This window comes from Elephas maximus, chromosome 7, assembly GCF_024166365.1.
Source record: "Elephas maximus indicus isolate mEleMax1 chromosome 7, mEleMax1 primary haplotype, whole genome shotgun sequence".
Lineage (NCBI taxonomy): Eukaryota > Metazoa > Chordata > Mammalia > Proboscidea > Elephantidae > Elephas > Elephas maximus.
In genome coordinates this window covers 54,255,745-54,257,208 of record NC_064825.1, presented here as the reverse complement: position 1 = coordinate 54,257,208, position 1,464 = coordinate 54,255,745, and the positions used below count along the sequence as shown (strand labels likewise).

The 1,464-nt window shown below is 47.8% G+C and overlaps 1 protein-coding gene across 1 annotated transcript; it reads right to left on the bottom strand.

Moving 5' to 3' along the window:
* Window positions 1-960, bottom strand: LOC126079920 (olfactory receptor 51G2-like). The gene has a single exon (XM_049891276.1). The coding sequence runs from the start codon at window positions 958-960 to the stop codon at window positions 1-3; it is 960 nt and encodes a 319-aa protein (XP_049747233.1).
* Between the last annotated feature and the right edge of the window lie 504 nt (window positions 961-1,464).

The following is a 1,464-nucleotide window of genomic DNA, read 5'->3' as shown; positions in this document are numbered from 1 at the left end:
TTAACAGACATCAACTGTCTTCTGTTGGAAACGCTTTAAGAGGCCCTGGCGGATCTGCTTAGACTTGATGCAGTAGACAATGGCGTTCATGAAAGGCAGGACCACAAAGTGCAGGTTGGCCATGAGCACTGCTAGAGCAGGATAGCTGTGCTTCTCTACTCGGTGCAATACAGACAGCCCCAGTTGGGGCAAATAAAAGATGAGAACAATGCAGAGGTGTGAGACACACGTGTTGAGTGCCTTGAGCCGTTCCCCAGGTGATGCAATGCCCAGCACTGTCTGTAGGATCAGGGCATATGAGAGCATGATAAGGGAGGAATCAAGGCCCAGTGAGAGGAGGATGGAGACCAGGCCAACCAGGCTGTTGACGCAGGTGTTTGAGCAGGCCAGCCCTACAAGGTCACAGTGCAGGCAGTAGCAGTGAGAGAGTATGCTGATCTGGGGAAAGAGCAGACGCCACAGGAGGATGGGTCCTGGAAGGTAGAGCAGAACAGCCCTCACTAGAGTGGCAGCCCCCACTTTGACCATGGCTGAGTGGGTAAGGATTGTGGCATAGTGCAGAGGGTTCCGGATAACAATGATGCTATCGAAGGCCATGGCGAGCAGCATGCCAGATTCCACATAGGTGAAGGCATGAATGAAGAACATTTGTGCTACACAGAAGTCAAAGGGCAGTTCACGAGCACCTAGCCAGAAGAGCCGCACCATGGTGGGGAAGGTAGAGGCACAGAGACCCAGATCAGATGCTGCCAACATGAACAGGAAGATGTACATGGGTTCGTGTAAGGCTGGGTCTGTGTGGATCAGGAAGAGGATGATACTGTTGCCCAGGATGGAAACCACACAGATCAAGTTGATGGGGATAGATACCCAATGGTGAAAGGCCTTCAGGCCTGGAAAGCCAGTGAGGAGGAAGGTAGGGTGTGCAAAAGTGCTGGTGTTGCACAAGAACATAGCCATTCCAGGAGGGAATTGTCCACCCTAGGGATAAGAGACATTCATTCATTTGATCATCATTTATAAAGTCCCTACTAAGTGTACCCCAAGGGGCCCTCATAGCACAGTTGTTAAAGTGCTTGGCTGCTAACTGAAAGGTTTTGTTGTTTTGTTTCGGTTTTTTATCTGTAGCCTCTGAAGGAAGATCTGCCCCATGCCCTTTTAACCCATGAACGAAACCTAATTCTTCTTAGAATCTCTATTTCCTTCCATTTTCTGGCTAATCTTCTCTTTGAGTAAAGAGGTATTGAGTAATTTTTCTGAGTTGATCTAACTGCTTATGGTTATTTCATTAGTCACTCAGATCTTTACTAAGTAACTATATTCTCTTTGGTCTAAGCAACCTCCTTTTTCCACATAACAAAACCAAAACCAAACCCACTGTCGTTGACTCGATTCCAACTCTTAGCAACCCTATAGAGCTATAGCTAAAAACCTACCTCCCCCAGAGTGTCTTCTCAGAGTAAA

Coding starts and splice junctions, on each gene's coding strand:
- LOC126079920 (XM_049891276.1), bottom strand. CDS start 960: ATGGCTATGTTCTTGTGCAACACCAGCACTTTTGCACACCCTACCTTC.